The sequence below is a fragment of the Trichosurus vulpecula genome, chromosome 3 (assembly GCF_011100635.1).
Source record: "Trichosurus vulpecula isolate mTriVul1 chromosome 3, mTriVul1.pri, whole genome shotgun sequence".
NCBI lineage: Eukaryota > Metazoa > Chordata > Mammalia > Diprotodontia > Phalangeridae > Trichosurus > Trichosurus vulpecula.
The window spans coordinates 127,878,242-127,900,565 of NC_050575.1; the positions used below are offsets into that span (position 1 = coordinate 127,878,242).

The following is a 22,324-nucleotide window of genomic DNA, read 5'->3' on the forward strand; positions in this document are numbered from 1 at the left end:
AACGCTGGAAAGGCAAATTGGAGCCCAATTGTGGAGGACCTTGAATACTGGCTCCAAAGGGGCAGGGGCCTTCATGCAGCCAGAATGCAAGGCAAAAGTTGTCAACTTTACCTCCCCCTCTGTGGCATCTCAAGTCATTTCACTTCTCCGTCTCTCCCCAAACATCTGTGAAATGAAAACAATTGTATTTGCACTGTCCACCTCCCAGGGATATGTGAGGATCAAATAAGAAGATGTACCCTGAAAGCATTGTGTAAATTGTCAAATCTTATAGAAATGTGAGCTATTGGTTATGCCTTTATTTTCTTAGAGATGACTGTCATCTATCAGTACCTTGTGAGACAGCACCCCAAAGGTTCATCCCATCACTTACATTTTGAGGATAAGTGGCTATATTTCTCTTCTTTCAGGAACTGGGGAACTAGGGGTATTTTGAAAATTTAATTCTCCTTTGCACTATTATACCCTACCTTTTATTATAGTATTTATCTTTGCATATATGGTATTCCCACCTGGTAGATGGTAAGCACCTTCAGGACAGACACTATTATTTTTCTTTGTTCTTGTATCTCAAAGGACTGAGCACAATGCCTTTTACACAGTAGGCATTTATTGCAAATTTTGTGGATTGAATGTAGCTGTCTCCATATTGTGTTTCATACCTTACTTTTTGCATTGTGGCCTTCTGTGCACAAGTGTCTATTATCTTGGAGGTATGCAGTCATTACTTTCCCCTTATTATAACAGTCCTTCTCTCATTCTCCCTTATCCAATCCAATAAACTATGTACCAGGGACTGTGCTAAGCACTGGGGATTTAATTATTAAAAAGAAGGACAGTCCCTGCCCCCAAGGAGCTTACAATCTAATGGGGGAAAGACAACACACAAAAGGAGGCAGGAAAGGGGTGGGGCAGGGAGACCTATGGGTACCCAGAGTAGGGGCATCTTGTTCTGTACAAGGCTTTGGGAGGAGTTTGGTACTCCATCCTCTAACTGTCCAATCAGAGGGAGAGGAGACTGAGGGAGGTGGTGTCAATCAAGGCTTGAGTTAACAGCATTGTGATAAGTTTGGAGGTGATGAGGGGGGGACATCTTGTTGAATTGAATCGATTATCAAATATTTGCTCAATCATTTTTTATTATTTTAGTTGATTTCAGAAGCACTGATTAAGTGATATAATTTTGAGTCTTATATAACAATAATAACTTGATCCCTCAGTGGATTTATAGTGTCAATAATCCGGGCATTGTACTCTCGGGAGTAGATTATAACCCCTCCATGTCTTTTCAGAATGTGAGGTTCTTGTCCCTAAATGCAGTCCATCCTCCACTCAGCTGTCCAAATGATCTTCCTAAAGCACAGTTCTGGACGGGTCACACTCCCCTTCCCCACCTCACACAGGCCCACCGACACAGTCAGTAAACTCCAGTGGTTCTCTTATCTCCAGGATCAAATATAAAATCCTCTGTCTGGCAGGCATTCAAAATCCATCATAACCTACCCTTTCACATAAACACACCTTTCCAGTCTTCTTTTACCTTATATCCCCCATCTGTGATTCATTGACACTGGCCTCTTCGCTAATTTTCAAGCAAGACACTCATCTCCCAACTCTGGGCATTTTCACTGGCTCTCCCCCATGCCTGCAATGTTCCTCCTCCTCAGCTTCTCCCCAGTTTTCCTGGTTTCCTTCAAAATCCCACTTAAAATCCCACCTTCTATAAGAAGTCTTTCTTAATGCCCCTTAATTCTTGTTTCTTCCCTCTGTTGATTACCTCCAATTTATCATATATATAGCTTGCTTATTGTTAGCCTTTGAGCTCCTGAGAGCAGGGACTATGTCCTTTCTTTGTATCCTCAGTGCTTAGCAAAGTGCCTGACCCAAATGCCTCTTGACTAACTCCCCTGAAGACCCATCCAACACTCTGGGGGGCCCTTCTGGTTCTTTTAATATTCTGGGGATGCCAACACATCCTTCAAGCTATCTATCAGTACTCCTTGACTCACTACATGACCAATCCTCGTCTTCCTTAAGTCATGTGTATGTACGAGCAGAATTGTAACTCACAATGTTGTGTCAGGACAATCAGCACCACATGTGCCCTCAAATCAACTTTGTGTTTCATTAATTTAAAATAATATAAGAAAGAATTAAGGAAAATTCAGCAAAGTGAGAGAAGAGACCCTAGGACCCCAGCCCTCTATGGTTAGAGATCCCAGACAATGCCCCTGGAGGGGGAAACAAAGACCCTAGGTTGGAGGCCTCTATGGGGGAAGATCCTTGGATACTGAGAAGCTACAGCACTAGATGGGCTATTGCCTAGATGGTGAAGTAAGACAGAGAGAGTTAAAGGAAGAGCTTCCCTAGTATTAGGATGCAGGGCAGGGAAGGAGAGGATGGGGTGGGGAAATATACCATCTGGTAGCTTCCTAGTTTAGCTGATTAGCAAAGGGATAGCTAGAAATTTTTGTTTCCCAGCAAGTGTCACAAACCATTCCTAGGACAAGCAGGAAGAATCAGACCCTCAGCTCCTGTGAGAATGGAACACAACGGTATTTCATGGGAAAGGGATAAAGACATTGGGTCACTCTTTTGAGAGCTGGGAAAGCCACTGGGTAGGGGAGAAAAGAAAGAGGATGTAGGGGAGGAGCCCACCCCTGCTTGTCGTTTTTAGTAGCATCCTATTTTAACTAATTGTTCTTGCAAACTAGATGCTAAGCTTTGTTGCTTCTACGCTGCTGAAGGATTGCAAGTGCTGTTGACACCCTCTAAATTTGATGACCTGGGGCAAAGTCCCGCTTGTCTTGGCTGAGTTAAAGCTCTGCTAATATTCTGGCCTATGACTATCTACCTGCTCAAGGAGTAAAAGTGGTACCAAAAACAAACTGACGAATCTTGAAATTGCATAATCTTTCTAAATCATCATTTGAAATTTTTGTTCTTTAAATCTCAGTGCCTAGTGGTGAAGCCCAAGTCATGCTGACCTAGTTACAAGTCTCCTCATCTTAGATGTTGTCTTACGGGCCACTTCTACCTTTGGTAGCAGGCTACACTCCACTTACACTTACCACGTGGGCCATTTATAGGTCACCTGTAATTATGATTCCACACTGGGAAAAACAAACAAAGAAACAAGTGGTTGAAGGAGGAATATTGCCCAGAATACACACAGTTGGACAGCCTATTGGCAGTCATTAGTACCTATGTATCTCTTGGAAAAGCACTACAGGTGAACGATAGATTGCTCCAGAATTGATCAGGAGGCGTAGAGCAGGCTGGTTTGTATTGGGGAAATTGTAGGAGACTATTGATGAGCTCAAGATGATCTCTGCTGCCAAACAGAAACAAAAACAAATCCATCTTTAGAAGTGGCTAACAGGGGACAAAGTGCTGGGCCTGGAGGGAGGAAGACCTGAATTCAAATCTGACCCTGAGCAAGTCACTTAACATCTGCCCACTTCAGTTTCCTGGGGCGGTTGTGAATACCAAATGAGAGGATATTTGTAAGGCAATTAGCACAGTACCTGGCACATGGACACTAAATGCTTATTTCCTTCTTTTGTAACACTAAGTTTATTTCAGTAGCTGTGAATCATGGAATGCCATAATCTTAGAAGAATTACAGTCACAATAATTATAGTAATGAGTATCATCGTCATTATTATTTTTGTTATTATTATTATTATTAAATACTCATTAAAGTCCTTCTCCAAGACTCATTGCAGCATGGAGGGATGATCCTGGTTCTAAAAAGCTCTGTTGGAACTTTTAGTAGAACATAAGCTTGGATAGGGCTTATCAAACTGCAAAGGCTTCAAACACAGGCCCCAGCGATGGTCTCTGTGTCTGTTAGACAAGAATTAAGTTGCCGAGTGTAGAGAATTGCAATCACACTGGGAGGCTGGCTGCCCAGTTATGTGTTTCGACGAACCCAGCAAATCAGGAAGATTGGTCTTTCTGAGGCATAAAGGGGCCCAGATCTGCATGAGTGAAGGGACTGACCACATCAGTGAAGTAATGGCTCCTTTGAAGTATCGAAGATGAAATAATAATAGACCACATGGACCATAAACTTTTTTATTACAAAACAGTTTTCTTACCACAGCTCTGTGAGAGTAAGTATCATTATCCCCTTTTGACAGATGAGGAAACAGATTCAGAAATGGGGAAGGGGCTCTCCCAGGATCACACAGGCAGTGCTCAAACTCAGGTCTTCTGAGTGGCTCTTCCTTAGGTTCACAGATTGAGGAGAGAGGACTTAGAGTAAGACACTCTCTTATGGGGTTTAAAATGAGACTTAGCCTCAGAGTGAAGAATAAAATCAAAGATATCTGATCTCATGGCTGATGTTCAATCCAGCAACTCATTTTTACTGGGTCCTGTTACTATGGTGAAGGGATTCTTTGAACTAGTGAAGGTCACTTGCTTGTTCCCAATTAGCTGTGGATGCTTTCTTGGGATCTCACTTTTTTTTAGCCATTTTGTGGCAGAAAGAAGGGTAAGTGTTCCAAAGCTTGAAATATTGCACTCTGTAGACCTGACTTCTTACTAATGAAAAATCCTGTAGACTGTAGGAGTTTAGGAAGGAGCCTCAGAACATAGAGCAGGAAGGGACCTTAGAACATAGAATGTTTTAGCTGGAGGAAACCTTAGAACATAGAATGTGATAGCTGAAAAGGACCTTAGAACAAAATATTAAAGCCTAAAGATACTTTACATCAGGAGTTGGCATGCTACAGCCATCATACAAAATCTAGCCCACTGTCTGTTTTTGGATGGCCTGTGATCTAAGATTGTTTTTTTGCATTTTAAAATAAAGTTTTATTGTATATAAAAATGTAAAAATTTTATATCATATATTATTACATGTTACATAATATAATATATGAGTACATATTACATTATATCATATTATATTATAGCCCAAGATTCAGCCCTTGGGCGATAGTTTGAGTCCTGCTCTAAAATATGAAAAAAATGAGGCAGCTAGGTGACTCAATGGATAAAGCAGTGGACTTGGAATCAGGAATAATAGTAATAATGGTGACAGCTAATATTTACATAGTGCTTACTATGTGCCAGGCACTGTGCTAAGTACTTCATAATTATCTCATTTGGTTCTCACAGTAATCCTGGGAGGTAGGTGCTATTATTATCAGACCCATTTCACACTTGAGAAAACCAAGGCCAACAATGAAGGGCTAACTGACTTGTCCAGGGTCACAGCTAGAAAGTATCTGAGAAAACAGAATTACAGAAATTCTATTAGAAAGAACCTCGGAGGCCAGAGCCAAACTGGATTCAAATCGTTTTCAGACTCTTACTAGCTGTGAGACTTTGGCAAGTCACAACTTCTGGCTGCCTCAGTTTCCTCATCAAAGGGGGTAACAAAAGCACCTACATTTGAAGTTCGTTGTGAAAGTAAAATGAGCTAACATTTATAAAGAATATTTAAAACCTCAAAGTGCTACATAAATGCTAGCTATTATTGTTGTTGCTATTATAATTATTAACTGTATTAATTGTTATTATTAATTGACTTCCTAGTAATGAGAAAGCTCATTGTAAGATTGTAAGAACTTAGGACACTCCTAAGAAGTTAGGAATTTTATTAAATATTGTTGTTGTAATAATTATACACAATACACTATCCCTGAGAGGAACCGATCATCTAGTATAATTTCCTCATTTAAAGATGATAAAACTGAGTTTTAAAGAGGGACAATGACTCACCCATGGTCAGAGAGCCAGTACGTGTCAATCAGGAGTCAAATCTGAATCTTCTGCCTCCTAGCTCAGGGATTTTTCCACCACTAACCCTCCCAAGCCTCCCAAGAAAAAGTGATGCAGATCTGTAGTCTACTTTCTCCATATGTTTCTGGCTCTCCCACCGCATTGCCTAAAAATAAAACACATTACTTTCGTATGTCATAATGCTGTGAGTTATTTTTCCCTTAGCATTCAAGGGTAAAGAGTCTATTAAACTGTCATCAGCTCCTGGGTAGCCATATTACCAGCACAGGAAGAGGTTGAGGCAGACGGTTTGGCTTTAGTCAGTAGCTGCCATAGGAGCATGTGTTCTCTGTCCTAAGAATAATGTTATATGGTGTGGCATGTGTGTTATGTGATCCTAATGCATTTCCTTCCTGGAATATAAGGCAATTACCCAGACTTCCATCTACAGAGACACTCTTGATGGACAATGTATGTTCTCTGAGGAACAAACGTATGATGACGATCCACTTAGAAGGGACCTTGGAATGGACAATATTAAACTGGAAAGAGACTATAGAACATAATACAATAATAAAAATAAGAATAATAATTAGCATTTATGTAGCACTTTAAGGTTTGCAAAGTGCTTTACAAATATTCTGTCATTTGCTTTTCACCACCACCAACAACAACCCTATAATGGTAGGTGTTATTATCCTCATTTTGAAGATGAGGAAACTGAGGCAGATTAAGTGACTTACCTACCATCACACAGCTAAAGGACCTTGGAGATCATCTAATCCAACCACCTACTTTTAAAGCTGAGAAAACCAGGGGCCACATTAAACACTTCTCAGTGCCTAAGGTGATCTTTGTCCTTGAACCATGAGCTTCTAGTATAGAGGCTGACAAACAAGGGCATCCACAGATAAGTAGGCAAGGATCTTCTGCTGTAATTTATTTTTACTGAAACGCTTGCATTCTTTCCCTTAGAATGAGTCAGTTATGTTTTAAAAAAAATACTAAATACACTCAGGCTTACTGGAAAATGACAGTATTGCTTCAACGTGGCTGAAACAAAGCACACTCTCTATTAGAAGTGTCTTGGTCTTAAGGAGAAGCAGCATGGTATAGTGGATAGAATCTTGAACTTGGAGCCAGAAAACAGAATCACAGAGACTCCGTTAGAAAGGACCTCAGAGGCCAGCAGGGCCAAGCTGGCCCCGAACAACAATCCCTTCTACAACATTTCCAACAAGTGGCCATCTGGCCTCCTCAGGAAGCCCCAGAACAGTCCATTCCATCTTTGAATAGGTCTAATTGTTAGGAGATTTTTCCTTAAATCAAGCCTAAATCTGCTTCTCTGTAATTTCTGCCCATTATTCCTTGTTCTGTCCTGTGGGACTGAGGAGAATAAATCTGATCCCGCTTCCATGTGATAATCCATCAGATACTTAATCATTCCCACCTCCACTGCCCCTTTTACCACTAAGTCTTCTCTTCTCCAGGATTAACATTCCCATTTTCTTAGAATGGTCATCCCATGACACTCTACTGATTATTAATGTCCTTCCTAAAATATGGCACCTAGAACTGAACACACAATACCCCAGATGTTGTCTGACTACCACATAGTATAGCAAAACCATTACCTGACATTGTTGTGTTATTTTCAGTCATGCCCTTCTCTTTGTGACCGCTTTTTGGTTTTGTTTTGTTTTGTTTTGGCAAAGAAACAGGAGTGGTTTGCCATTTTCTTCTCCAGCTCATTTTACAGATGAGGAAACTGAGGAAAACAGGGTTAAGTGATTTGTCCAGGGTCACATTTGTCTGGATTTGAACTTAGGTCTTCCTGATACCAGGCCCAACACTATCCATTACACCACTATCACCTGAGCCCTGGGCATTACGCCACTTCTCTTAAAGCACCTTAAGATCACTTCATCTTTTTCTCTCTGTCATGTCATCTTATTGATTCATATTGATTTAAACAGTATTTAATTTAAAGTTTACAAAGCATTACATGCATTATCTCATTTGCTCTTCACAACAACTTCATACGGTAGATGCTATTGTTATCCCCATTTTAAAATAAGGAAACTGATCACACAGCTAATAGATATCTGAGGCAGGATTGGAACTCAGATATTCCTGAATTTAAATCCAGGGCTCTATCTACTATTCCTTGCTGCCATATGAATTAAACTTGCAATGCACAAAACAAAACAAAGCAAAAAACCCAACTAATCTTTTCCAGAAGAATTGTTTTCTAGTGAAGGTTCCTTCATATTACACATGTGTGATTGATTTTTTTGGAGCCCAAGTATAGGACTTCACACTTATCTACATTTCCTAAAATTGAACCAGTCCTGCATTCCTGGTATAAATTCCACTTGTTCATATTGTATGATCTTTGTGGTACATTACTATAATTTCATCTTATTATATTTGGCTCATCATTTTAGCTTCTCAAGATCCTTTTGAATCCAGACTCAGTTCTGCTATATGTTAGCTATCCCTCCTAGCTTTGTGTGATCCACAAAGTTGATATGTGTGTCATGTATGCTAACAGCCTACGACACAGTAGGATTCCAGGAGAAAATTCCCTCCAGTTTGATATTAACGACTTCTCTTTGGGTTGTCATTCAACTGATTCTGAATCTAACTCACATTATCTTGCTCACATCTTTCTATCTGTCCATCAGGACAGAATAATCCAATCAATCAACAAGCATTTATTAAGCACTTATTATATATTAGGCACTGTGCTAAGTCTGGGGGATACAAATAAAAAGCTAAAACACAATTTGTCTGTAAGGAGTTTATATTCTTTTTCCAACTTTTAACATTTATTTTTAACATTAATTTTTTTTTAAATTTTGAGTTCCAAATTCTTTCTCCCTTCTGCCTCTCTACCACCCATTGAGAAAGCAAGCAATATGATATCAGTTACACAGATGAAGTCATGCTAAGCATATTTCCACATTACCTATGTTGTGAAAAAAGAAAGGAAAATAAAATGAAAGAAGAATGCTTCAATCTGCATTCAGAGCTCATCAGTTCTCTCTCTGGAGATGTATAACATTTTTCATCACGAGTTCTTTGTCTTGGATTATTATTTTGATCAGAGTGGTTAAGTCTTTCACAATTGATCATTGTTACAGTATTGCTGTTACTGTATACAATGTTCTCTTGGTTCTGCTCACTTCGCTTTGCATCATTTCATATAAGTCTTCCCAGGTTTTTCTAAAACCACATGCTTGTCATTTCCTTTTTTTTTTTTTCTTTTTGGCAGGGCGATTGGGGTTAAGTGACTTGCCCAAGGTCACACAGCTAGTACACGTGTCAAGTGTCTGAGGCTAGATTTGAACTCAGGTCCTCCTGACTCCAGAGCCAGTGCTCTACTCACTGCGCCACCTAGCTGCCCCCTCTGCTTGTCATTTCTTAAAGATCAATAGTATTCCATCACAATCATGCCAAAACTTGTTCAGCAATTCACCAATTGATAGACATCCCTTCAATGCCCAATTCTTTGCCACCACAAGAGAGCTGCTATTAATATTTTTTGAACACATGGGTTCTTTTCCCTTTTTTTGATCTCCTTGGAATGTAGACTTAATTGTGGTGTTGCTGGGTCAAAAAGCATGCATGTTTTTGTAGCCCTTTGGGCATAGTTCCAAATTGTTCTCCAGAATGGTTGCATCAGTTCACAAATTCCACCAACAGTGCATTTGTGTACATATTTTTCCACATCCCCTTCCACATTTATCATTTTCCTTTTCTGTCATGTTAACCAATCTAATAGGTATGAGGTGGCACCTCAGAGCTGTTTTAGTTTGCAATTCTCTAATCAGTAGTGATTTAGAGCATCTTTTCTTGTGACTATTGATAGCTTTAATTTCTTCTTCTGAAAGCTGCCTATTCATATCCTTTTATTAATTGGAGAATAGCTTTTATTTTTATGTATTTGGCTCAGTTCCTTATATGTTTGATAAATGAGACCTTTATCAGAGAAGTGTGATGTAAATTTCCCCCCTCCAGTTTCCTGCTTTCCTTATAATTCTGAGTTTTCATTTGTACAAGAACCTTTCGATTTAATGTCATCAAAATTATCTCTTTTAGTACTTGTGATCTTCTTTCTCTCTTGTTTGGTCATAAACTCTTCCCTTATTCATAGATCTGATGGGTACATCTTTCCATGCTCCCCTCATTTACTTATTTTTTAAAAAGATTTCATTTTTTCCCAATTACTTGTAAAAACAATTTTGAGTTCCAAATTTTCCCTTCCTCCTCTCCTCCCTTCTCCCCTCCCTGAGATGGCAAGCAATTTGATATAGATTTTACATGTGCAGTCATGCAAAACATTTCCATATTAGTCATGTTGTAAAAGAAAACACAAACCAAAAAAAAACCCATGGAAAAAAATAAAGTAAAAAATAGATGCTTTGATCTGTACTCAGATTTCATCAGTTCTTTCTCTGGAGGTTGATAGCATTTTTCATCATGAGACCTTTGAAACTGTCCTGGATCATTGTATTGCTAAGAGAATAGCTAAGTCATTCACAGTTGATCATAGAATATTGATGTTACTGTGTACAATGTTCTCCTGGTTCTGCTCACTTCACTCTGCATCAGTTCATGTAAGTCTTTCAAAGTTTTTATGAAAGCATCCTGCTTGTCATTTCTTACAGCATAACAGTATACCATTACATTCATATACCACAACTTGTTCATCCATTCCCCCAATTGATGGGCATTCCCTCAATTTCCAATTCCTTGCTACCATAAAAAGAGCTGCTATGAATATTTTTGTACAAATAGGTCCTTTTCTTTTTTTAATCTCTTTGGGATACAGACCTAGTAGTGGTCAAAGAGTATTTTTAATAGCCTTTTGGGTGTAGTTCCAAACTGCTATCCAGAATGGTTGGATCAGTCCACAACCCCACCAACAATGCATTAGTGTCCCAATTTTCCCACATCCCCTCCAACATTTGTCATTTTCCTTTTCTGTCACATTAGACAATTTAATTAAAGTGTGAGGTGGTACCTCAGAGTTGTTTTAATTTGTATTTCTTTAACCAATAGAGATTTAGAGCATTTTTTCATATGATTATAGATAACTTTGATTTCTTCATCTGAAAACTACCTATTCATATTCTTTGACCATTTATCAATTGGGAAATGACTTGTATTCCTATAAATTTGACTCCATTTTCTATGTATTTGTGAAATAAGGCTTTATCAGAGACACTTGCTGTAAAAATTTTCCCCTAGCTTTTTTCTTTCCTTCTAATCTTGGCTATATTGGTTTACTTGTGCAAACCCTTTTTAATTTAATATAATCAAAATCATCAATATTTCCATTCTATAATGCTCTCTATCTCTTGTTTAATCATAAATTCTTCCCTTATCTATAGACCTGACAGGTAATCTATTCCATGCTCTCCTAATTCGCTTATGGTATCACCCTTTACATATAAATTATGTACTTTGACCTTATCTTGGTATATACTATGTGAGATGTTGGTCTATACCTAGTTTCTGCCAAAATGTTTTATAGTTTTCCCAGCAGTTTTTGTCAAGTAGTGAGCTCTTGTCTCAAAAGCTTAGATCTTTGGATTTATCAAACACTAGATTACTATAGTCATTTGCTACTCTGTCTTGTGTATCTAATCTATTGCACTGATCCACCACTATATTTCTTAGCCCATGCCAGATTGTTTTATGATTATTGCTTTGTAATATAGTTTGAAATTTGGTACTGCTAGGCCGCCTTCCTCCACATTTAAAGAAAAAAATATTCCATTGATATGCTTAAGCTTTTGTTCTTTCAGATTAATTTTATTTTTTCTAGCTCTATATTTGGTAGTTTTGGTAGTTTGGTAGTTTGATTGGTATAGAACTGAATAAGCAAATTAATTTAGGTAGAATTGCCATTTTTGTTATATTGGTTCACACTACCCATGATGTTGTTTAGATCTGTCTTTATTGTGTGAAAGTGTTTTGTAATTGTATTCACATAGTTCCTGGGTTTCTCTTGACAGGCAGACTCCTTAGTATTTATATTGTCTGCAGTTATTTTAAATGGAATTTCTCTTTCTATCTCTTCTTTTGTGTTTTTTGTAATACGTAGAAATGCTGATGATTAATATTGGTTTATTTTATACCCTACAACTTTACTAAAGTTGTTAATGGTTTCAACTAGGTGTTTTTTTTAATTCTGTGGTTCTCTAAGTTTATCATCATGTCATAGTCAAAGAGTGATAGTCTTGTTTCCTCCTTTCTTATTGATATAGCTAGCATTTCTAGTACAATAATGAATAATAGTGTTAAAAATGGACATCCTTGGTCCACCTCTGATCTTACTGGGAAGGATTCTAGTTATCTCTATTACAGATAATACTTGCTCTTGGTTTCATATAGATTATACTTATGATTTTAAGAAAGGTTCCATTTATTCTTATGTTTTCTAGTGGGTTTTTAAAAATTTTTTTAGAGTCATAGTGGCTTTATTGGGGACAGAAAGTACCAGGGGATTAGGAGTTAGCATTGAGGCTCTTCTTCTTGCCAAAGGTGGGCCCTACATTGACAAAGCATTGGTTGTACTGCATCCTCCTCTTAGCACACCCAGTCTTCTTTTTCTTCTCCTGCTCAGCCACCTTGGGAGTCTGACCCCTTACTTTTCCAGTTCGGGCCAGAGAGCCATGGACTTTACCTCCTAACATCTGACCAGCCACTTCCAGGGTGAACAGGGGCTCCACTCCACACTGCTCCAAGACAGCTTCATCCTCCAGCAGGGAGCCCCCTAGAAACAGGACCTGATCCTTGGGGGTGATGCCCTCCAGACACACCACATGGGCCTTGATCTGGGCTACTGTCTCCCGCCTGGTTACCTTGAGGGTGTGCAGAGCCTGTGCAAGGACAAACAGCTGCATGGTGGCAACTTTGGCGTGCTACTCCTGCTTCCGCTGTGGTGAAGATGGAGACCAAAATCTCTAGTGTTTTTAATAGGAATAGGTGCTGTATTTTGTCAAAAGCTTTTTCTGTATCTGTTGAGATAATCATATGACTTTTTTATTGATATGGTCAATTATGCTTACAGTTTTCCTAATAGTGAACCAACCCTGCATTCCTGGTATAAATCTCACCTGGTCATAGTGTATGATCTTTATGATATATTGTTATAGTATCCTTGCTAGTATTTTATTTAAATTTTTTGCATCAATATTCACTAGGGGAATTAGTTTGTTGTTTTTTTTTCCTCTGTTTTTGCTCTCCCTGATTTAGGTCTCAAAACCATATTTGTGTCATAAAAGGAATTTGGTAGTAGTCTTTCCCTACCTATTTGAGCTTACATTCTAATGGGGAAAATAACAAATATATAAATCAATATATATGATTAATACAGAATAGATGGAAAGTACCTCATTGGGAAAGTGACTAACAACTGGGTGGACTGGAAAAAACTTCCTGTAGCAGATGGTGCTAACTGAATCTTAAGGGAAGCCACGAATTCCACAAGACAGAAGTTAGGAGGGAAGATATTCCAGGCATGAGACCAGGCAGTGCGAAAACACAGAGGCAGAAGATGGAGGGAAGTATATGAGGCACAGCAAATTGGCTGATATGGCTGGACCACAGACTGTGTGAAGGGGAGAAATATATTAAAAGACTGCAAAAATAGGTAGAGGAAAGGTTGCAAAGAGCTTCGAATGCCAAACAGAGAACTTTATATTTGATTCTAGAGGAACTAGGGAACCACTGGGAGATATTGACTAAGGGAGAGATGTGAGACCTACGCTTTAGGAAAATCACTTTGGATGTGTGGAGAATATATAATACTGGAGTGGTGAGAGACTTGAACCTAGGAATCCAATTAGAAGGCTATGGTAATATTCCAGGCAAAAGGTGTTGACTGTGTGAATGGAGAGACAAATAACAAGAGAAGTGACAGTGAAATAAATGACAATATTTGGAAATTGATTGGATATATGGGGTGAGCAAGAGAGAAGAGTTAAGGATAACACCAAAGTTGAGGACCTGGGTGACTAGAAACACAATGATTCCTTAAAAAATAATAGGGCAGCTTAGAAGAGAAGTGGGTTTCAGGGGAGAGATATGAGTTGTTTGGGTTCTAGATGTCTAAAAGGCAATTGCTGATGCTGGATTGGAGCTCAAGAGAGACACTAGGATGAGATTAATAGATCTAGAAAACATCGGCATAGATATCTGGAAGAGCACAGAAAGTGAAGAGAAGAGCGCCAAAGAGGAAGCCTTGGGGGATACCCACAGTGTGCATGACATGGTTGAAGATCCAGCAAAAGAGACTGAGAAGAAGTCAGAGAGGAAGAAGAACCAGGAAAGAACAGTCACAAAAACCCAGAGAGGAGAGAATATTAAAGAGGGGAATGTGGTCAACTTCAACAGATGAGAGAGAGAAGTAATGAGAAAAAGCTATTCGATTTGAAAATGAAGAGATCACTGGTAACTTTGGTGAGAAGAGTCAGTTGTATAATGAGGTCAGAAGCCAGATTGCAGGGAGCTTGGAACAGAGTGAGAGGAGAGAGGATTCTGGGAAGATGGCAGAAGAGGTCAGAAAGATTTTGGCTCTCTAAATTTCCTCCACAAAAAAAGATAGAATATTGATTTAGAACAGCAGAAATAAACATGGGGTAAAGCAGTTGTTCTCCTAAGACAATTTGAGAAGACCCCGGGAAAGATAGAATCTCCAAGGTTCAACCTCCAGGCCCACTCTGAAAATCAACAAACAATAAGCCCTGGGGGAGCTGGGTTGAGAGACAGCCTCAGTCCTAGAAACTTTCATTTTGCAAACCTTGTCATGGTCTGACAATAGAGTAGGAGAAGCTTGAAGGACCTTCTAAGCATAGCTGTGCTGACTAGATGTGTTCTGGGCTGTTGCTGTGGGGAAAAGGAGCTAGCACACACCTGGTAAATGCAGTAGTGAGGGGTGAGGATCCTGTTGGCTGTGGGCACTTGCAGGAGAGCTGAGTCCCTGGTTTTCAGTTCTAGGGCAGAGAGGACAGCTGTAGTTTATGGGCACCAGAGGGACTGCAGGGAGCAAGATCATTGCTGCCTCTTAGGAGTGGAGAGGAGAGGCCAAGGTTGGATTTCAAGACAGACCTCAGAAAATAACAGTAAGAAGGACCTAAAACTTGGTGCATCCTTCCCCATACCTTGGGATTACAACTTGATTATACTAATAACTGCTAAAAACAGCATAAAACAAAAAATAAATAAATAAAAATGAGTAAGCAAAGGAGAAAGAACCCAACCATAGATAATTACTATGGGGATGGAGAAGATCTGGGTTCATATTCAGAGAAAGATGATGAAGCTTTAAAGAGCCACTTCTTTTTCAATAAGAAATGCTAAATGGTCCCAAGCACAAAAAGAGTTCTTGGAAGAACTTAAAAAGGACTTTAAGGATCAAAGAAGAGAGATCAAGGAAAAATTAGAGGAAGAAAAAAGAGCCATCCAAGAAAATTATGAAAAGAAAATCAATCAACTGGAATTAGACAATCAAAAGCTTAAGGAAGAAAATAATTCCTTAAAAACTAGATTTGGGCAAGGGGAAGTTAATGACATTCTAAGACACCAAGAAATCATAAAACAAAATCAAAAGAATGAAAAAATAGAAGAGAAAGTGAAGCATCTCATCAGAAAAACAACTGATCTGGAGAACAGATTGAGGAGAAATAATATAATACTCACACTACCTGAAAATTATTATTAAAAAAGAATCTTGATAAAATATTACATGAAATTATCAAGGAAAATTGCCCTGAAGTTCTAGAACAAGAAAGCAAAGCAGAAATAGAAAAAACCACCAATCACCACCTGAAAGAGATCCCAGGAGGAAAACTTACAGGAAAATCGTGATCACATTTCAAAGCTCCCAGGTTAAGGAGAAAATATTGGAAGCAACAAGAAAAAAAATTTAAATATTATGGAGCTACAATAAGGATTACACAATACTTAGCAGCTGCTACAGTTGAAGGACTGTAGGTCTTGGAATACTATATTCTGTACAGCAAAAGAGCTGGGATTATGACCAAAGGTGACTTAGCCAGCAAAGTTAAGTATAATACTGAATGGAAACAAACAAACAAACATTTAACAAACTGAAAGACTTCCAGGTTTTTGTAACAAAACCCCCAGAATTTAAGGAAAAATTCAACATGTAAGATACAGGAGAAATATAAGGTAAATATTAAAGACCAATTATAAGGGACTCAAATTGTTTACTTTGTATGTGTGAAAATATTAGCAGTGCTCTTAAAATTGTCTTCATTATTTGTATAGGTTGAAAGAAAGACTTGGACTGAGCTGAGTATGCTGGGCTGATTCTAAAAAATAAAATAAAATTGTGTAGGGAGAGATAAAAAGGAGTGACTATTTCATACAAATGAGTCATAAAATGAAAAATTGATACAGAAGAAGCTAGTAGGGGGTGGGTGGGTCACGCTGGAACCTTACTCTCATTGTGAATGGGTTAAAGAGGGAAATGTGTGTATATATGTGTGTATGTGTGTGTATGTACGTAGGTACGTAGGTACGTATGTATGTATGTATGTATGTATGTGTGTATGTATGTATGTATAAAAGTCTTCCAAATCCAGAAAGAAATAAGATGGCAAGGGAATAGGGTAGGCAAAGAGGATAATGGAGGGACTTTTAGAGGGGTGGGCAGGTTAAGGAATAGGAAGGCAAAGTAGCAGGTAGAAGCAAAGCGGAGGATTAAGGAGAAATAGGGTAAATAAGGTGAGAAGGATAGAGGGGGAAAATAGGAAGGAGGAAAATATACAACAGTAATTCTAACTTAGAATATGAATGGGACAAATTTACCCATAAAATGGAAGTGGAGAGCAGATTTAAACTTTGAATTCAACAATATGTTGCTTTCAGGAAACATTAATGTTTTTTTTTTCTTTTCTCATTTTGTATTTAAGTTTAAAATATAAAAAAATTTACAAAAAAACAAAATAGTGAAAGGAGAGAAAATAGAGGCATTGAGTGTAGTAGACAGAGTGTCAGGCCTGGAGTCGGGAAGACTAGTTGAAATCTGGCCCCAGACACTTACTAGCTCTGTGACCTTGGTCAAGTCTCTTAACTCTTGTTTGCCTCATTTCTTTCATGTCCATTTTGCAGATGAAATATGATAATAATAGTAGGCTCTGTCAAGTGCTTTGGTGAAATCTAGAGAGCATTCCCTTGATTTACAGGATGCCTGTCAAAAGAAAAGGAAATTAAATTAGTCAGGCATGTGGGAATCACCACTTTTTCCCCTAGATATTCAGAAGTCATCTCTTCAGTAATATTATCTAGAATTTCACTGAATCTATAGATTCCATTATCTTCCATTTATTGAAAATTGAAATCCCACTTGCCCTCCTCTTGCTCTATAGCAGTGCTCCCATTTGCTACAGTCTTTCAAAGATCACCAATAAACAGATAATCAGAAACAGAAATCCCTGGATTTCTTCATTTGTAAAATGAGAACATTAAGGGAGATAACCTTTAAAATCCATTCTACCTCTAACATTCTATGTTGTGTGGTATGATATCCTATGTTTTAGAATCTCTTCTTGATCCAGCATTCTATATTACACATTCTAACATTCTTTGCTTTTAAGGATCCTTCCAAGTCTATGATTCTATACTGATCTTATAGGGAAGGAATTACCTCTGTGGGATACTAATGCGATCCTCGAAACAGCCAGAAAAGGCTGTGGCAGCAACAGATGCTAGCATGAAATTGAAAGGAGAGGAAAAGAAAGAAAAGAACTGTCCATGTGATGATATCCAGGCCAGGAAGAGAGATGTGAAAAGTACCAACTCCCATGCAGTGCTGAGATGTCCGTTCCAGCCACCCAAAGTCTCACCAAAAAGAAAAGTGTGGAAATGTGTTTCTCTCCATCTGGCTAATGTTCACTTGTGTTTCAGACTGTAGAGCATCACTTTTTTCACCTCACCTGGTTTGTTTACACAAACAAACTGCTCATTAAGTAGCAAGAATTGCATTTTTTGCAATTCCGTTGACAGCACGAATGTCTGCAGCCAGCTAGGGAGTTTGGTGGTAATTGTAATACTATTCAGCAGAGCACAGATAGTGCAGCCCCTAAGGAAACTAGGGCTCATAAGCCTCAAAACAGCCTGCTGGCAAATCCTCAGAGCAGTGCTGGAGACACAGAATAGAACAGGGGAGATCTGTCCTCCCAATAGAGATGAGCCATTTAAAGGGAAACAATAGGAGGCAGAAGGAAGGGGATCAAGACGAGACCCAGAGGGGGAAGCTCTGGACGAGATTCGGATAGCAGGGGCAGATTCCAGGTTCAAGTGCCTCAGGCACCCATAGCAACAGAAAAGAGAGAAGAAAAATAATTATTCCTAGTCTTCATTCAATGGTATCTGATGATCTCCACCTAGTTTTTCAAAATCTCTCGTTACAGTCATTCAAAGGATCAAAAAAAGAGAGATTTTGTGGTTTTCTTCTTATGATTTTTGACCACTTTGTCTTCCACGCTGTGGACTTTAACCTGATTCTGACAGATGCCAACTTAAGTTTTCCATTGTCCCTGTAAAGGCAGAAATAAAATGAAGATTCTCCTATGTTCTGATACTTTTTGTTCCAAGGTCCCTCAAATATTCTATGTTCTAATATTCTTTGTCCTCAGGCCCTTTCAGAAACATTCTATACTCTAAGTTTTCTTCTAGCATTTATGTTTGTTGTTCTAGAATCTATGTTTATTGTTCCTTTTTTCAAGAATGGGTAGGGCTATTTCTTGTTGGTCAAGCCTATATCAATCTGGGAAACCTTGGAATCCCTATGTTCCTTGACAACTCAGCTGAGAAAATGCCACCTCATTCAGGGAACCTTTCTTGAATTACAAATTTTCTCCCCATTTCTACCCTCCACCCCCCACTCCAAGATGGCATTTATTCTGATTGTCCCATTCCCCAGTCAGTCCTCCCTTCTGTCACCCCATTCCTCCCCATCCCCTTTTCCCTTACTTTCTTGTAGGGCAAGATAGATTTCTATGCCCCATTGCCTGTATATCTCATTTCCTAGTTGCATGCAAAAACTTTTTTTTTGAACATCTGCTTTTAAAACTTTGAGTTCCAAATTCTCTCTCCTCTTCCCTCCCCACCCACCCTCCCTAAGAAGGCAAGTAATTCAACATAGGTCACATGCATATCATTATGTAAAACCCTTCCACAATGCTCATGTTGTGAAAGACTAACTTTATTTTGCTTCTTCCTATGCTCTCCCCCTTTATTCAATTTTCTCCCTTGACCCTGTCCCTTTTCAAAAGTGTTTGCTTTTGACTACCTCCTCCCCTTATCTGCCCTCCCTTCTATCATCCCACCCTTTTTTATCTCCTTCCATCTCCTTTCCTGTGGGGTAAGATACCCAATTGAATGTGTATGTTATTCCCTCCTCAGGTCAAATCTAATGAGAGCAAGATTCACTCATTCCCCCTCACCTGCCCCCTCTTCCTTTCCTACAGAACTGCTTTTTCTTGCCACTTTTATGCTAGATAATTTACCCCATTCTATCTCTCCCTTTCTCCCTCTCTCAATAAATTCCTCGCTCATCCCTTAATTTGATATCATCCCTTCATATTCAACCCACCCTGTGCCCTCTGTCTCTGTGTGTGTGTGTGTATATATATATATATATATACATATATATACACATATATATGTATGTATATGTATATGTGTATGTCTATTCCCTTCAGCTACCCTAATACTGAGGTCTCATGAATTATGCACATTACCTTTCCATGTAGGAATGTAAACAAAACAGTTCAACTTTAGTAAGTACCTTGCAATTTCTCTTTCTTGTTTACCTTTTCATGCTTCTCTTGATTCTTGTGTTTGAAAGTCAAATTTTCTATTCAGCTCTGGTCTTTTCACTGAGAAAGCTTGAAAGTCCTCTATTTTCTTGAAAATCCATATTTTGCCTTGGAGCATGATACTCAATTTTGTGGGGTAGGTGATTCTAGGTTTTAATCCTAGCTCCACTGACCTCCAGAATATATTCCAACCCCTTCGGTTCCTTAATGTAGAAGCTGCTAGATCTTGTGTTATCCTGATTGTGTTTTCACAATACTCAAATTGTTTCTTTCTGGTTGCTTGCAGTATTTTCTCCTTGATCTGGGAACTCTGGAATTTGGCAACAATATTCCCAGGAGTTTTCTTTTTGGGATCTTTTTGAGGAGGCAATTGGTGGATTCTTTCAATTTCTATTTTACCCTCTGGCTCTAGAATATCTGGGAAGTTCTCCTTGATAGTTTCTTGAAAGATGGTATTTTTTTGGTCATGGCTTTCAGGTAGTCCAATAATTTTAAAATTACCTCTCCTGGATCTATTTTCCAGGTCAGTGGTTTTTCCAATGATATAGTTCACATTGTCTTCCACTTTTTCATTTCTTTGGCTCTGTTTGATAGTATCTTGATTTCTCATAAAGTCACTAGCTTCCACTTGCTCCAATCTAATTTTTAAGGTAGCATTTTCTTCAGTGGTCTTTTGGGCCTCCTTTTCCATTTGGCTAATTCTGCCTTTCAAGACATTCTTTTCCCCATTGGCTTTTTGGAGCTCTTTTGCCATTTGAGTTAGTCTATTTTTTAAGGTGTTATTTTCTTCAGTATATTTGGGTCTCCTTTAGCAAGTCATTGACTTGTTTTTCATGGTTTTCTTGCATCACTCTCATTTCTCTTCCCAATTTTTCCTCTACTTCTCTTACCTGCTTTTCCAAATCGTTTTTGAGCTCTTCCATGACCTGAGACCAGTTCATATTTTTCTTGGAGGCTTTTGATGTAGGCTCTTTAACTTTGTTGACTTTTTCTGGCTGTTATGTTTTGGTCTTCTTTGTCACCAAAGAAAGATTCCAAAGTCTGAGTCTGAGTCTGAGTGCGTTTTCACTGCCTGGCCATGTTCCCAGCCAACTACTTGACCATTGAGTTTTTCGTTGGGGTATGACTGCTTGTAGAGTACTTTATTCCAAGCTTGAGGGGCTGCACTGTTGTTTTCAGAGCTTTTTCTACACAGCCAGCTCTGCCACACTGGTGCTCTTCCTCCCCCAAGAACTGCCAACCTAGAGCATGACTCAGATCTGAGCAGGCTCTGCATTCCTGCTCTAATCTGCCACTTAATTCCTCCCATCAAGTGGGCCTGGGGCCAGAAGCAACTGCAATTGTAGTGCTGTAGCTGCACCACCTCCACTGCCCCTGGGGTGGTGGCCAAAAGGCGAACTCCTTTCACTCTGTCCCCACAGTTTTTTCCCACTAACCTTCTCTGTTGTCTTTGGTGTTTGTGGGTTGAGAAGTCTGGTAACTGCCACAGCTAACTGATTCAGGGTGCTAGGGCCTGTTACGCTGAGCTCCCAGTCTGGTTGGTCTGGGCACAGCCCATGCTGGGCTGTGCTTTGCTCCACTCCCACCTCCATGTGATAGACCTTATCCAGTGACCATCCAGGCTGTCCTGGGCTGGAGTCCTGCTTCCCTCTGCTATTTCATGGTTTCTGCAGTTCTAGACTTTGTTCAGAGCCATTTTTATGGATGTTTGATGGGTCCTGGGGGAGAGCTTTATGCACGTCCCTGCTTTCCAGCTGCCATCTTGGCTCCACCCTCAGGGAACCTTTTTTGATCCTCTCAAACACAAATACCTCCCCTCTAATCAGATTTATTTTATACACGTGGTGTCTTCCAATGGAATTTATGTTCCGCGAGGGCAGGGAGCTCCTAGCACAGCACCTGGTATATAGTAAGTAGGCTCTTAATAAATATTTACTGATTGATTGACTGTACATTATGTAATCAATTAGATGTGGGAAGAACTTGAGCTTCCTGGATCTTCCCTGCATGTTTCTACTCCCAAGTGGTAAGGAAAATCAGTAACTTTATAAAATTCCTGTTCAGCCGGGTTTTTGACTTGGCACTGAAAACAAATGCTTAATTCATTTCACTAGAAGTGGAGGGGGTTGGGGGAAGACTGAACTGACCTATAGATAAGAAGAAAGCAATCCATAGAACAACTACTACCTCTACCTCACCTCCTATTTCCAAGTCAGGAAACCTTAATGGAATAATAAGTATAAAGATCTCCCTTTGATACCATGGTCCAAATTTCCAGCTTGTCACATTCCAAGATCCCACCTTTAGTTAATATATATGGAATTATAGCATAGCTCTTTAAATGGGCTGTATCTAAAGGTAGTGAGTTCCCTTTTATTAGGAGGTCTTCAAGGAAAAGCTGGCTGATTACTTTCTAAAGGAATCTGTACTTCAAGTATGGGTTCATAGCATCATAGATTCAGAGCTGGAAGGGATCATTAGAGATTTTCCAAACCTTTCATTTTATGGATTAGAAAACTGAGGCCCAGGGAGATGAAGTGTTTTATCCAGACTCACATGGGGAGAAAGCATCAGACGTGGAATTGGAACCAAGGTTCACCTATGTCAGTCAGAACTTTTAGAATGAATGATTGACATATTCTGTCCCTTCTGACTCATAGGATTCTTTGATTCCGTGTCTATATTTGGAAGGTAGTTTAGAGATGACCTGGTCTAACCCCTTGTTT

General features: G+C 39.1%; 1 protein-coding gene across 1 annotated transcript; it reads right to left on the reverse strand.

Moving 5' to 3' along the window:
* Positions 1 to 12,254: 12,254 nt before the first annotated feature.
* LOC118844929 (ubiquitin-like protein FUBI) lies at positions 12,255 to 12,656 on the reverse strand. The gene has a single exon (XM_036752948.1). The coding sequence runs from the start codon at positions 12,651 to 12,653 to the stop codon at positions 12,255 to 12,257; it is 399 nt and encodes a 132-aa protein (XP_036608843.1). The 5' UTR covers positions 12,654 to 12,656.
* Between the last annotated feature and the right edge of the window lie 9,668 nt (positions 12,657 to 22,324).